This window comes from Podarcis bocagei, assembly GCF_964188305.1.
Source record: "Podarcis bocagei genome assembly, chromosome: 1".
Classification (NCBI taxonomy): Eukaryota; Metazoa; Chordata; class Lepidosauria; order Squamata; family Lacertidae; genus Podarcis; species Podarcis bocagei.
The window spans coordinates 91,979,651-91,992,587 of record NC_138125.1 but is presented as its reverse complement, the minus strand read 5'-3'; the positions used below and the strand labels follow the sequence as shown (position 1 = coordinate 91,992,587).

At 40.2% G+C, this 12,937-nt stretch overlaps 1 protein-coding gene across 3 annotated transcripts in view; it reads left to right on the top strand.

Moving 5' to 3' along the window:
- The window catches only part of CNTNAP5 (contactin associated protein family member 5), a 326,754-nt gene that overhangs the window by 200,851 nt on the left and 112,966 nt on the right, over window positions 1-12,937 (top strand). For all 3 annotated transcript variants that reach the window (XR_014008811.1, XM_081196914.1, XM_081196913.1), the window contains one exon: window positions 12,666-12,785. Coding sequence is in view for 2 of the 3 variants with exons in the window: in XM_081196914.1 (XP_081053040.1) it covers window positions 12,666-12,785 (120 nt within the window). In the remaining variant the exon portion in view is untranslated. The remainder of the gene's footprint in view (window positions 1-12,665; window positions 12,786-12,937) is intronic.

Genomic DNA, 12,937 nt, shown 5'->3' with positions numbered 1-12,937 from the left:
AGGGGAATTGAAAAAAATGACCAATGAGAAGGCATCAGAACAAAAAGGAATTGAGTAAAGTCGGGAAAACTTCTAGTGATTGGTAGATTTGAGCAGGTATTCAAACAAAGATATACTGTAGGTAGTTAAACTGGAAGGATGATGGCAGTCAATCTAGAAGGTTGACCTAGGAGAATGGCCTTCCTGAATGGATTTGCCTTTTAAGAACAAGTTATGTCACTTGAGGTTTTTAGCTTATCCTGGAAGTGTCATTTTTCGTTGTTGTTGTTGTGTTTTGCAGTTCTGAATTGGCTGAGGGATCCTATCTCTGGAGTCCTGTAGCATAGTGTTGTTTTGTTTATAAATCAATTTTCTCATTATCTCACTTGCCCCTTCTTGGGCAAGGTTCTTGAGCAGGTGGCCGCAAACCAGATTCTCAGGCACTTTGGAAGGAAACTGATTTTCTAGATCCATTTCAGTCGGGGTCCCTCTGGAGTGGCTGTCCAAGTTGGGGATGGGTGGTGTTTCCATGGGGTGCTGATTGGGGAGTGCTCCAACCATAACAAAAATAACCATTTTTGCAAGCTAGCTTCCTGAGGAGGAAATAACTTATTGGATCCTCATGACCTCCCTAGTCAGAAGGCCAAGCATAGAGAAATTAATTACAAGGTTGGTGATATTATAAAACCAAAGCAGGGCGAGGAGTGTCATTTCCTATGTACATCCACTTCAGCCAAACCCATCTTTGGCTGAATTCTGAGGACAAAATGGAGGCCACTATCAAAAGCCACATAACATGAGCAGCTGGGGAAAGAAGGCTACAGGCACGGCCTCATTTCCTCACTGTCTAAATGATTACAGGGAGAAGCAGAAGGTGTTGCATAAAATTAGTGGGCTGCAGGCAATGGCTTTGAGATGGAATCAAATCTCCTTCGTACCTGCTTCATTTCCTGCTGAAAGAGACCAAATGAACCTGATAATCACAGCACCCCATCTGACTATTCTTTCCATGGCCTGCAGTATACAGTAGCGTGAAACGCGGCTAACAAATGCAATAATTAGCAACAACATACATTCCAGCTAACTGGCATATATGGAGAACATTCCTGTTTGGCCACATAGCTGGTATCTAGCTAATCTCACGTTGCTACAAAGGAAGGGTGGGATAGGAATCAGCATGGTGTGTATCCACATGTCCCATCCCTGAGTAGCCTGCCTCCCCGCCCCTCCACCCCAGGGGCTCTAACTGCAATTCCTTTGCCCATTGTACTCTGCTAGACGGAGGCACTTTTTCATTTTCTTCTCTTTTGCGGTGGTGTTCCTTTATTGCATTCAGTACAGGTGAAGCCGGAGAGCTTGGATGATAGGGTTCTTTTTGGCAGATTTCAACATGAACAATAGCTGAAGGTATTTGTTTCACAGAAATAGATGAAAATGTACTTACCCAACAGAACAGTTGTACTAAATTGACATATTTCTAGGCATGGATGTTTGAGTTTTTAAAAATACTCATTTCCCACTTTACATGCTGCATGAACCATGTAATGATTCTGAAAAGTATTTTTGTTCTGGGTTTTGAAAGCAATCTGTGGTGAGCTGCGCTTGAACGAGACCTGGGTTGCAGTGTTTCAGACTTGAACTTTCACATAGCAATGCAATTTTGTTTTATTAGAAACAGAGCATGTTTCAGAGTAGCACTTTTGAAATGAAGATCACGGCAATTCAATTTTTGCCAACTCCAAAATATGCTTTCATTTTATGAAACTGTCCTCTTTGTGTGCAGGGAGGAGAATCAGTAGCACTACAAAGACATATGGTAACTGATGCTCTGAATAGTCTCTCAGAAGCCTAAACTGGAGCATTGGCTCTTATTGTCCTCATGGAGTCTGAAGCATTTTTGGTTTTTTTCTATTTTGTTAATGGTTGCTAGTTCCATTTTCTCAGGAGCTAAAGTTTGGTGAAGCACCTGGAGAGGGACAAAGTAAAATGCACGTGCAGAATGGCCTAATTTAAAGTCAAGTCTATTTTTCTGCATTTTTTCCTTGCCATTTGTTTTTTTCAAGATCTGTTTGTCAAGTGTGCAGCTTGATCTACAGTTCAACATCTTGATGTGCACACTGATCCAAGACTGGTGAAATGAATATGTGCTCTCCAAAACGTGGACCAAACTGGAATCCTCACCATCATTAAGTGCATAATAATGCATATAATATGAAATAAATGTTGTTATTTGTAATGGAACCAATAAAGCCAATAGCTCAAGTCTCATCAAGATCAAGGAGTGAAATGGGATTTAGAAGGGAGGGGGGATACTGTACAGATAAGTCTGACATTATGATTTTCAGAAAATTCAATCCCTAACACTGGCTGATTATAGAAATGTTTTCTTCTGCATTATATTCAACATTGTGAAATCTTCCACTTTCCCCCCATAGATCACAGGAGTCTTCAGAGCCTCAGGGTTCTCTTGCTATTAGAAACCACCTTGTAAGCTCTCCACTTGGATGAATTCGGAGCTTTTCTTATTCTCAGAGACCTCCTGAGATCTGTTTATTTAAACAGTCTTGCTTCCCCATTAATCCTCTATTCCTTCATAGAATCATAGAATCGTAGAGTTGGAAGGGACCCTGAGGGTAATCTAGTATAACCCCCTGCAATGCAGGAAACTCAGCTAAAAACATCAATGACAGAGGACCATCCAACCTCTGCTTTAAAATCTCCAAAGAAGGAGAGTCCACAACAACCCGAGAGAATCCATTCTACTGTTGAACAGATCTTCAATTAACCCTTCCCCTCCATGATTTGTCACTGGGTTGGCTAGCTCTGGAATCACATTTTCCTTCCTCCCATGGCATGTCCTAAGTCAGAGTGGCAAGTCTTGTCTATAGCCTAGCTTTTTGCCCTTTTCTTTTTAGGTTTTCCTTCTCCATCCTATCTCCATCTTGCTTCCTGAAACACAAATTCTTGTTTTTCCTTTCTTCCACTGTCATTACTGACATTCATCTCTTCACTCTGGAGTTCATCCTGCCATCCATAGATTATATATTCCCTTGGTGATGTAACAGAAATAACTTCTCCCTTATGTTCTGAAAGATGTCAGCATGTCCAAACATCATGCTATGAGATATTTAACAAAAATTATTACAGTCCCTGATATTTGAATCAGTACATGCTAATCTTATACATACAAAAAAGGTCTCTTAACAAGTTTCCTTTGCTGCCAGAGGGATGTTCCCTACCAAAAGAAAAAGAAAAGGAAATGTCAGACAATTTCCAATATAACATATGCAGAATATTAACACAGCTCCATAAATGGAAATTTCATCCCACAGGAAATGCCAACATTTCAACATTCATTTTGGCTCTATGTTGAAATGAAATACTCAAATGTACCAATATTCAGGTAGACTGAACGTTCTGCTTTGGTAAGTGTCGTTTGATAGATGAATACTTTCCCCCACCCAGACACCATGAAAACGTGGCTTATTCTCTCACTAAAATGACATTTCTAACTGGAATAAATTTGACTGGGATATCTTGATTGTTTCCATGAAACATGAACCACACTGACCCACAAAAAGGTGTGTGTGTTAACTACATACGGTATAACTTACATTCCTTATATTTTTGAATGACCTGATGGTTAAAATTAAAGCATTTCTCAAGGAGTAGCCAATAACTATTTTATTTAAGAACAATGTGTGCTTACTAAGTAGCCATTACATTGTTTAGCAACATAGTGTCAGCAAGTGCCTCTCTTGCTATCATGTCTTGATAATGTCTCATCTTAATGGGGTATGTGACTGCTGTGAGAAGATACATCCAACAGTAGGCAGACCATAATTCCCTAATGGAACAAACAGTTTTAGTGGCTGCCATGTATAGACTATTAGATATGCCTTTTAGTCACTTGTGAAGTACCAAGTTAAGAAGGGATGGTGTGGTTACATGCCACACCCAATCACCGCCACAGTGGTAGAAAGATTCCAGGGGGTTCCAGGCACTCACGTAGGGTTTGTCAGAAATTAGGCACAGCAGAGACCGCATTGTCTTTATGAAATATAGATTATTTACACATATTTAAGCCTGCATCTAGATGGAGAGGGTTCAGGGAATTCATACAGGAGAGTCATTTGCTGTCCTCCAAAGAGCAACCAGCTCAGACCCACAAGCAGATGAATCAGCCATGCTGCCTCTGCGTTGCGGTGAAGATGTCTTTTTCAGTGCCGCATGGCATTCTGCCCACTTCCTCCTTCTTCCCAGCACCACTTGCAGAAACAACTCTCCCTTTTCACTTTCTGCATTGGCCACTGTCACCCAGGTGACCTTTGTTTTCCAAGCCTATTGCAAAGCACCCACATCCCCCCCACAGCCCACATCATGGCCCACTGTAACCTTGGCAACTCTCGTTTGTGCAATATTTGAGGGGTGAAAATATCAACTCTGAGGAGATGGAGTAGGGAAGGGTTTTAGCCTCAACATCAACTCTAGGTGACTTCACTCCCACAGATGGCCAAATGTACAGGGAGGCCATCTTCCAAACATCTCCACAACATGATAAGTTTGTGTTCCATTAGCATAATCTTCAGAGACCAAGGACTCCAGCCTGGAAGTCATAACAGAGCCACAGTTCCCCTGGTGTCATTGGAGCCAATAGTTAATAGATCTTCCTTCTGTGGAGTTGGATCTAGCCACCCATACTCAGTTGCTGCTTTATTTATGCTTCAGTTGCTGAAGCAACATTTGAGTCTGCTGTGCTTGTATGTGACTCTCCAACCTGAGCTCCAGTTGGAGCTATCCTAGATCTGGACTCTTGCTACCACTCAAGATTTCTGTGCGACCATCATTTGGAACAGAACAAATTAGGACTCTTAATTCCATAATGGATTTTGAAATAATTCCCATTTGAGACACTTGACCATTAAGTAATTTTGATGCCATCTAAATCCAATATGTTTATCACTACTATTAATTACTTGCCAAGTTTCTCACTGTGACTGTGCATATCTCTGTGTTTTTGCTTCTCATGTTTCAAACAAGGGATACACTAGAGATGTACTTTTGGCTCTGCAAGGGGCCACATGATATATGCTGTGTAACCTTATGCATTTCTATTCAGTATGTCCCATTGAACATGTGCATAGGATTTCAGCCTTTAAGAATCCCCTCACCCAAAGTAAGCTTTCCCTTTGTTTTCCTGATTTTTCTTCTTCTTTTTGTATTGTTCTATTACTTTTGCTCTTGAATAATTTTTGAATTTCTCACACTGACAAGTGCTGCTGAGCCAGCTGTGCTTGGCTAGTTTTGTTTCCCATCACCCTTTATTCCCAATCAATAAAGCATATGTGGATTTTTTGAAACCCAGCTTGAAACATGAAGCCTTGCTTCTACCTGTGTGAATAATACTCCAAATGGCTGCCATCTCACTGGAGGGGGAAATGTCAAAATGAAGTAAACACATTCTATGCCTTGAAAAGAAGACAAGAAAAATGAATTACCTTGGTTTCCCTTCTCTCTCCCTCTCCCCTTTTCTCTCATATGTATGTGTGTGTGTGAACACACTCATGTGGGCACACACACATATGCACAGCCATTAACTCATCTGAATCTGTTCAATGACACCCTAGGTAATTATTAAAACATATCCTGGGTTTGGGTGTGGGTGGGGGGCACTGGGCACTGTGGGGCTTGCATCTGTCAGCCACCTCCCCCTGAACAGCTCAACAGCTATGGGGGAGGCAGCGTGTGGACTCATTGCAGGTTCTGCACTGCTCAAAAAAGCAACACAGGCCTGCAGAGCCCCAGAGTGGAATGGGGCTCAGGCACTGGGATCCTGGCACACCCTGCCCTATCCCGCTCCACAAGCCCCTTGCCCCACCCCCTGTACATGGCACGTACACTCCACCCAGGCACCCAAGCAGCTAGCTATGCCGCTGCTGGGTGTTTCAAATATGTGCCATGTGCTAGCAGGATCTGTGCACTGTTAAAAGCTGAAATGACTATGACATCGATACTGAAAACTTTTATCACAAAATTTGATTGGACTAGAAAAAAAAATGGTTGCAAAAAGGGGCCAGAAGTTGTATCAAAGTCTGAAATCTGAAATTCAGGTTTTGAATTTGTGGATTTGTTTTTCAAATGTCAAAAAATCATCACACACACACACACACACACACCAATCACAAAAGCGTCCCCTAAAAATAAGATTTGTATATGAGCTCTTTCTCTTTCAGTGCTTATTGTTCCTTCTTTATTAGGTTTTATTACACCAGAGGGAAGGGGATTCAACTCTTTGCCCCAAACTTGACTTTCTCTGCAGCTTTCTTGTGATGAGGAAGAGACAAAAAATGGAAATGGAACTCTAGGATATGATCCCTTTCCCTTATCCACCAGGGCCCAAGATGGCATTCTAAATGCCCATTAAAGCTTTTGCACCAATAATGTTTTTAGGTGCCATAAGACTCTTCCCTGTGTTTTCTTCATCACACTAAAAGAACTGGCCTTCTGGAAAGATAATAATGTAATCAAAACAACCCTTCATGTACAGTCAACTTTAGGCTCTAAATTTCTGGATATTATTTTTTTTTAAAAGCTATATTTGCACACAAGAAAAACTGTAGTATTCTTTTCTTTTGGTACCATATCAGTAAATATGTATTTTTAACAAGAGGAAAATGAGCCATCTGTCATCCCAGAACACCACAGCAGGGACTTTATTAGTCTGTCAACAGTGGGGCCTGTCAAATTCAGTTCTTCAATAGCACAGATTTCATTTCTTTTTGGCATTTAACATGACAATTGTATTAGGAGGGTGAGCATGACAGTCACTTCTGTTAAGTTCACCGCCTGCCTCTTAACGGTTCTGCTATGAGAGCAACAAGAAGGGAGGGAGAAACCTTCCTTCCACTCCTTATTCCTTTATTTGTTGTTACTGAAAATGGCATTTCATCCAGCACCCATTATTACAAAGATGCCTGATTATGCCTGTCAGAGTAGGCAGATAAACATTGTCAGTGACATTCAGCCACAGGGGAAGGAATCTATCTGGATGTAAGGAACCCCGGGCAGAGAAATAAGGGGACATGGGCATGAAGGGCTTTGAAATAATGGGGAATTTCTGCACTGGATTCACAAGCTAGCATGAATGTCGTGTAAGGACTTAATGAAAGGTATTACATAAGCTGAAGAGTGAAGTAAATGATGGAAGTGAGAAGGCTGGGCATGTTTGTCAGTGGAAGGCCATAGAGGAGACAGTTGCAGTAGTCAAGCAGGAGATGACCAAAGTGTTAGAGTTTTCTCAGCAACAGCAGCAGCAAGGTGCAGATGAAGATTTCTAGCTTTGTAATCTTGTTGTGTAGGAAGAAGTAGCATGTGGAACCAAATATAAGGAGAAGCTGAGAGGGAGGAGCCAAACACCTGGCCAGTGCTTTGAGCCTAACCTAGAAGGTGGGTCACGATGTCATTCAGGAAAATTGAGAGCATATGAGGAGAGGCATGCTCAGGGGGGAAATGTGAGAATGTCACAAACTGTGAGTTTGCCAATCCCATTCAGCCCTCAGAATACTGTCACTGGTTTATGGTGAAAATGACATTTGAAATGAGCTATTGCTGTTGGGTAGGCATCACTACTGAGCTAATGGTGTTGACAAATTGTCAACCTCTGCTGAGTATTTATTTCTTGTTCCACACCTTATTGCAATGCTGTCACAGATGTCTCTCTTATTTTTTTCCTTCATCCCTTCCCTAGCACTGATTGGCTTACATGATTGCAACCCAGTATCTTATTAATGGGTTATGCCCAATTAAGTAATACATAGAATATATCAGTTTAAATAAATAGCTTTATATTACTCATGTTTATTATTTTCACTGCATTTACTCTGAATATGACTTAGTTGGATATACCCTGTTGCATTGCTTAACCATCACTGATGGAATGGAGGTTAGTTCTGGAGGCCGCATCTGGGGCAAAATTAAGTGACTAGCCTGCTTGTGGAGGCAGAATTACTGCCAGCATATAATATCCTGATTCCAGTATTTGCACTAGCTGTCATTCTGCTCCTGGACTCCAAGTCCAAGGTATTGGTACTAACTTATATGTCCCCATACAACTTCGGACCAAGTTACTTAAGCCTTATCCCTTAAATACCCAATAGATCACTGTGTTTTGTGGAAGGGTTTCTCCTGAAAGTATGAAAAAGATCAGAAGCTCCTGTTCTGTGGAATAGTGTTTCTATTGAGATATGAAGGTGCCCACTATCTTCACTTTCCAGAAACAATTGAAGACATTTTTCTTCAATCAGGCTTTCCCAGCTGGATAAAGGGGTCTTTGCCACAAGATTCTGCTTGTTAGGGTTTGAGTTTTGTTTTCAATGCATTTTTTGTGTGTGCTTAAAAAAATAAATATGTGCAAATCAGCATGAAATGGTGGTTTAGAAGGTGATTAATAGATCAATAATCATAATCAATATAGTGAAGAAGAGCCAAATTTCAAATTTTAACAATCAGATGCTATCTACACCACTGGAAAAAATAAGTTGTAGCTCAGACAAAAAAAGAAAAAAGAAGAAAAAAGAGAGAGAAGAAGATTAAGAGGAAGTTTAGACATTCACAAAGAAAACTGGGTACTGTTCACACATTGTGTTACTACCGCAGGGGTAAAGTCCTGAATCTCTTGTTTTGTATAACAGGCTTTGATTGGGTGTTGCTTTTAGCATGGCAGTCACCCACATACTGACATGTGTGGGAGGGACCACATGTTATTCCTGAATGGCTCTGAAAAAACATCCTAAACCACACATTCTCATTGCCTCTGGCTATCATAGCCACATGATACTGTATTTCTGGTGCCAGAAAACTAATCAAGGAAATCAAAGAGAAGGAAGTGAAATATGGGCCCACAAAGTTATATTTTGAGAGTGTGAATATTAAAAAAAAACCAACATGAAAAGGGAATCAGTTCCTTCATTTCATCTCTGTTTTTATCTCTTTGAAAACAATTATGTTCCTCTGGGAGAGTGTTATGCCATTTAAAGCCCAGTGTGTACGTTACACTCTGCTTTGGTTTTCAGGATGTGGATTTCCCCGCCGTTGGATTGTGTGATAACCTCCAAAGGACTCTTTTGTTGGCAATAATGCTTCATTATACCATCTGCCTGCATTCCTAATGAGTGACTTCACATCTTTCATTCATATTTCAAAGAAATCATATGATTTTGCTCCAGCAAGCAAAAATTATTAATAGGCCAGTGATGTAGAGCAGGTTCTAGAAACATCCATAACCCACAGCCAACTCAGTATATACATTTCTGTTTAATTATTTTTCTGCCCTGTATCTGTCAATGCATGATACAAGAGGTATATTTAGCAAGGCCCCTAAGTGGCAACATAAGGTGTCCTTTAGTGAAAACATTCACAGATTCAATAAGTGAACTGTATGAGAATTGCCAATTTTACACACTTCCCACCACACTCTCTCTGATGTACATCCCCTCTGTGAAAGAGCCATAGATCATTGCCAGAGTACATGCTGTGCATGGAAAAGGTCCTAAGATCAAACTTCAGCATCTCTCAGTAGAGGTAGGAAAGAGACATGTCTAAAGACCTGGAGTGCTGCAGCCAGTTGGTATAAACTTGCTACACCAAGACAGAAGGACTAATTGATCTGGCAGCTTCATATGTCCTAACCACAAGTGCCATGAAATGTGAATCTCCCCCATCCCTGTTATTCTTAAATAGAAGGAAGGAGCATTCATGCATGCAAAATGCAGACCTTCCAAGTGTCCCTATTTTCCAGGGACAGTCCCAGATTTACAGAAGCCTTCCTGGTTTCTGATTTAATCCCAGAATGTCCCACATTTCCTTAGGATGTCCTTGTTTTCCTCCGAGAAATTTTGTAGGGTATGGAGTTATGCAACCCCCAAGCCAATGAGATAAGTAACTATACAACCTTTGGAAGACATCTGAAGGCAGCCCTGTATAGTTTTATTACGTTTTTATATATGTTGGAAGACATCTAGACTGGCTGTGGCAAACCAGACAGATAGGTGGGGTATAAATAATAAAATTGTTGTTGCTGCTGTTGTTGATAATTTCCATCAGAGAAATGTTGGAAGGTATGAAAATGCTACTACCAGATTAGTTCTTTCTTTTGCCATGTGAAGCTTCATTAGAGCAAGTGGTGAGACAGAACTAAATGTTGCTATTTTCCTTGAGCCTCAAGTTCCTCCAAACTCTTCCTATCTCATTGATGACTCGTTTTATGTCTCCCTCCAATCCCCAAACCGCCACATCTAGCAGTGTAAACAATTCTCCACTGTGTGCTAATTTCCAATTTTTTTTTAGCATTTCTTGCCTTTCCTCTTGAGAACTCAAGGCTGCTAACCACAACAATAAAGCCATGTATTAACAATTAAACACATGATTTAAAATGTAGCACCAATGCAGAAGGAAATAAAAATACGACTGCAAAAAAAAAGATGTTAAAACCCAGAATTACAAATGAAAATGGTTTCCTAAAGACGTAGTCTCGAACCAACTTCTGAAAGGACATGAATGAAGCAGTAAGCTGGTCTTTCCTTCAAAGGGAGGTCCAAAACATAGGCATAAACCACAAGGAAGGTCTGCTCCATGTTGCCAACTATCCACTTTTCTGGGGAATTTGGGACATCTAGGAAGGACTCCCTAGATAAGCAGGCTCATACCTTAAAGTCAGTGATGCTTAATTCTGAAGAAATCAGTGGTAGCCACAGGAAAAAAAACTGACTTGGGACACAGCAGGATGACCCTAACTAAAGGTCATCCTTTGATTCAAAAACATACATGAAGAAAATCGAACCCTGATGCTTACAGTTAATATGCTGACTGTAAATGATTTTGTCCCAACTACTGTGTCAAGCAAAATTGTTCTCTTTGCTGAACCAGTTCCATAAGATCAGGTAACATTCTTTAACCATTTAGCAGTGTTATTTAGATTTGATAATCTATTTGAAAAGACCTGTTTACTTCAGTTACACAGAAAGAAAGCTGCTAGGAAAAGTTGCATAGTATACCTCAAGGGGTTTATGTTTCGCCAAACATGCTACACCAGTAAAATCCTGGGGGTTAGTGTGTAAACATATCTTATCATTTTTCCCCAGTCAAAATTACTACACAAATGAAAGCCGCCGCCACCACCACAATATTATGAAGCAGCTAATCTATTAACTGCATGATTTTGATAGCTAGGGGAATCACTGCATTTTTGGAGCCAGGAGCAAAATAAATGGGAATCTTACGAGGTCCCCCTAGCTCATAATCTGTGCTAGCATGCAACTTCTACACAAAGTTCTAGTATGACTGTTGGATGTGAAATGTGGAAAATTGCAGAGAAGAAATTTGACATTGAAACATCCAATAATGACCCCCAATGCAAATGTTATATGTTGTAATTAGCACCAATAAGCTTTTATTCTTTTTATTACAAAAGGGCAAGCATCTGTGTTTGCTTTCATTCTTACAAGATGTTTCCAAAATATTTTCATCTCCTATGGAAGGAAAACATCTTGATCAATTCGCTATGTGTGGCAGTGTGTGCATTTTAGCACTTAGCTAGGGGAAAATATAGTAAGCATGCTATTATGGCTAATGAACTCAAATTAATATAGTATGGTAACAACTGATTTCATCTTAGTTATGTGGAATCAAGGGACATATGTATATAATATATGTAGGCAGAGTTGGAATTTTGGATTGGTGAAAGGAGACAATGCACAGAATCCATGGATCAGAAAAAGGAAATACATCAATATTCCAGTATATAGCAGTTTACAGTCCATCACTTTTAGCTTTTACTCAAGGACTTTATCCCTTAAACCATTATTTACAATGTAAACTAATTAATGTCTACTCAGGAGTAAGTCCAGAATTTCCCAGACATATCTGGGATTTGCTCATCAGAAATAGCATCCGGGTGGAATTTCTGAAGATTGGCAAAAATGTTTGAGGGGGAAATTCCTGGAAGTGTTGAGTTTTTGGTGATTTAATTTTGGAGGGAGATCTTGCAAAAAAAGCTCAACGACTTCACATTTTGAAATATGGCAACCCAAATTGAATTAAATTGGTATAGGATTGAAGCCTTAGTTAACTCCTACTTGTTTCCTAACAGTTTCTCCTCATCCCTCTCCCTTTTCAAATTCTAGCACCATCTTCAGGATTATTATATGTGAGAAAAATTGACTGCTCTTGAATAATAGCATCTTGATTTAATGAAAGAAAACAACACAGCCAGTTTCTCTGTGAGGGCTGCATTCCTACTGAAGATCTCCAGCAAACAGAGCCCAATTAAAGACTGTTGAGTTTGCTTCCACTTAAACAGGACAATCTGTGGGTAGTTTAAAATGGCACAGAAATGCTTGGTGGTTGCTTATAATCTCACTGTGCGACAGCCACTTCTGTGTATGAAGACAGATTTGTATACTGAATGGGCATGTAGCTGCCATACCCTTGCTAGCTAATTCACAGTGAATCTGAGTACCGTCAGGTCAGCTTTACTCCTTAGGCTTCCACTACAGATAACCAGCTCCCTGCATAGTTGCAGCCACCATGCAGTGAGATAGGCAGTTGCTGCACAGCACTAAATTGTCCCAAACTACCTGAGCTATTATTTTGATGTGTATACTGCAAATATCTATTTCTCTTCCTTTCAGCTATTTATGAGAAGTCATGTGAAGCCTATCGGCACCAAGGGAAAACATCTGGTTTCTTCCACATTGATTCTGATGCAAGTGGTCCACTTCCACCACTTTTAGTCTACTGCAATATAACTGGTAAGAACATCACATCATCTCATCTGCATTTAGCACTGGTCATAATCTTTTCATTATAAAATATGTGGCCTAAAATTTCTTGCATATTTGATTGTTGTTGGTGTAAATGAGCTGGAAGAGGGAAACAGAGGGAAATCTTTGAATCAACAGAG